Source organism: Rosa rugosa, chromosome 3 (genome assembly GCF_958449725.1).
Source record: "Rosa rugosa chromosome 3, drRosRugo1.1, whole genome shotgun sequence".
NCBI lineage: Eukaryota > Viridiplantae > Streptophyta > Magnoliopsida > Rosales > Rosaceae > Rosa > Rosa rugosa.
The window spans coordinates 34,994,981-34,997,125 of NC_084822.1; the positions used below are offsets into that span (position 1 = coordinate 34,994,981).

The window sequence follows — 2,145 nt, forward strand, 5'->3', positions numbered from 1 at the left end:
TTTGAGAGAGGGAGAGTTTAGACACAAAGAATGAAGTATGAGAAATGGAGTAATTCTATTCATCTCACAATGAGGTTTATATAGGAGTACCTCAGGTTTACAAAAGGTAACTATTTAACGATTACATCAATCACTCGTCTGATTACAATCAATCAATCGCTAATTATATTCTGTTAATCACCAATCAATCTTAATTGGCGTATATCACGCAACACTAATTGCTATTACATGAACAACCACATTAATATTTACAACACTAGCTTGTTTTTTTGGCAAAGTTCACATACAGCAAAATAATCATAGATTGAGAAGAGCAACCACAATCTGCATACTTGTAGTTAGTTTTTACACATCGACAAGTCCACCTATTAATACAACACAGTGAGAGATACACTGATTTAACATTCCACATGCTAATAAAGTTCCATCTAGCAATTACAAAAATGAATGTTAATCTAGCAAAAGAAGGAGCTTGTCCAACATGTGTTAAGGCAGCAACTCTTGCAGTTTTCCAAACAAAAAAAAGAACATATCTTCAATCAGCAGCTAGGTAGATCCTCTAGCAGTGCCCGCAACCAATGCAAGCATAATTTTATCTTCATCATTTCTTTTCCTCTTTTTCTGACTGACCTGAGATTGTCCCGTGCTATCTTTGCTCATTGACATGGGGCTTGTGTCATTCTCAAGGCCTATATCATCTTCATTGTTGCTCTGCTCCTCCATCATATCAGCAGGGACCTCAGCCCCATTTCTAGTAGCACGGTCACTCCCAAAGATGGTAGTTAGTCTATCAAATAATGGATACTTCTTGTTTCTCCATCCCTTTGCCTTTTTGTTGTGCTATGACAGAAACAGAAAATGAATCGATCAAAGTGCAGCAATGAAATTAGTTAGCTTAAAAATCAAACTCAATGAAACTTCCTCGTTACCTGCAAATACGTATCCCATACTTCATTACTATCAACTTCAATGTACTTTTTGATATCATTCCATGCAAATCCACTCTTGTTCATCATGTCATAGATTATGCTATAATCTTTCTTAAGTTTCTTCAACTTTGACTCAATATATGGACTTGCCTTCAGATTGGAATTGGGACATAAAAGATTTAAAGCATTCTCTATTTTGATTAAAGTACCATATTTGAAACTTCTAGTGTTGCAGCGTTGTCCTCCAGCAATAATTCCGTCAAGAACATTCAACAAAGATTCTTCTTCAAAGTTGGTCCATACACGCCTTGACTTCCCTTGCTCTGTATTTTAATCACCACTTTCCATTTTCTAAAAAAAATAAAAATCAACATCTCATGGTTAAAGAAACATAAATATGATCAACAAACCAAAAATCATTGCTGGTTCCAGTTTAGTTTCACCTCATCTTTCCAGCTAGAAAATTAACAAACCAAAATCTTACATATGCATAGGACAAGAGTTTCGACTCAACCCAATTCATACCAGATAAGAGAACAATTACACATGCATTATGTAATGCATGACAAGAGTTTAGCGTCTGAAGCGATAGACATTCTTTCAAACATGTAAAGACGTTCTAACTTTCATTTTTGTTTTTAGGTTTGAGAACATAACCACATAATAAGATGATCTGCACACCGAGGCGTCAATATCCCAGAATGTGCATCATACTATCTACATTTGGTGTGTCACTTCCATTGGCATCAAACCTAAGCTTATTACCGTATTCCTCAGAAACCTAAAAGCTAAAACACCTACATACCATTAAACTAGGCAATCAGCCAAAACACACCACTTGCAACAGGCATTCATCAATTACAACGAAAATGAACTAATCACCTGTAACCAAATGAATGCACACTTGAATACATAACAACAATAATAGTCCTTCCTCACTCCATGAAAACCAGAAACGCCAATAAAGAAGGAAGTTAAGTCTTGTTGGCAATGAATATCTAGCTCTTCATACTTCAACACCAATAACTAGTTTATAATCGACTAAATGTAAGTGACAAACTAAGTTTAAGCACTAAACCACTTCAACCTGAATCCAAAGCTGTTTGAGGCATATGAAGTATGAACTTTATCATACAACAAAACTATTGGAGACAAGTGATACACATGACATCAAATGCATTCGAGGATACTTGTAACTCCTAAAGAATATAACAAA

General features: G+C 35.3%; 1 protein-coding gene across 1 annotated transcript; it reads right to left on the minus strand.

The window, feature by feature from the left end:
- Positions 1 to 546: 546 nt before the first annotated feature.
- LOC133737625 (uncharacterized) lies at positions 547 to 1,349 on the minus strand. The gene is made up of 3 exons (XM_062165147.1): positions 1,340 to 1,349; positions 930 to 1,252; positions 547 to 840 (listed from the first exon to the last, which is right to left on the minus strand). Exons 1-3 carry the CDS (start codon positions 1,347 to 1,349, stop codon positions 547 to 549), a joined length of 627 nt encoding a protein of 208 aa, XP_062021131.1.
- Positions 1,350 to 2,145: the final 796 nt, after the last annotated feature.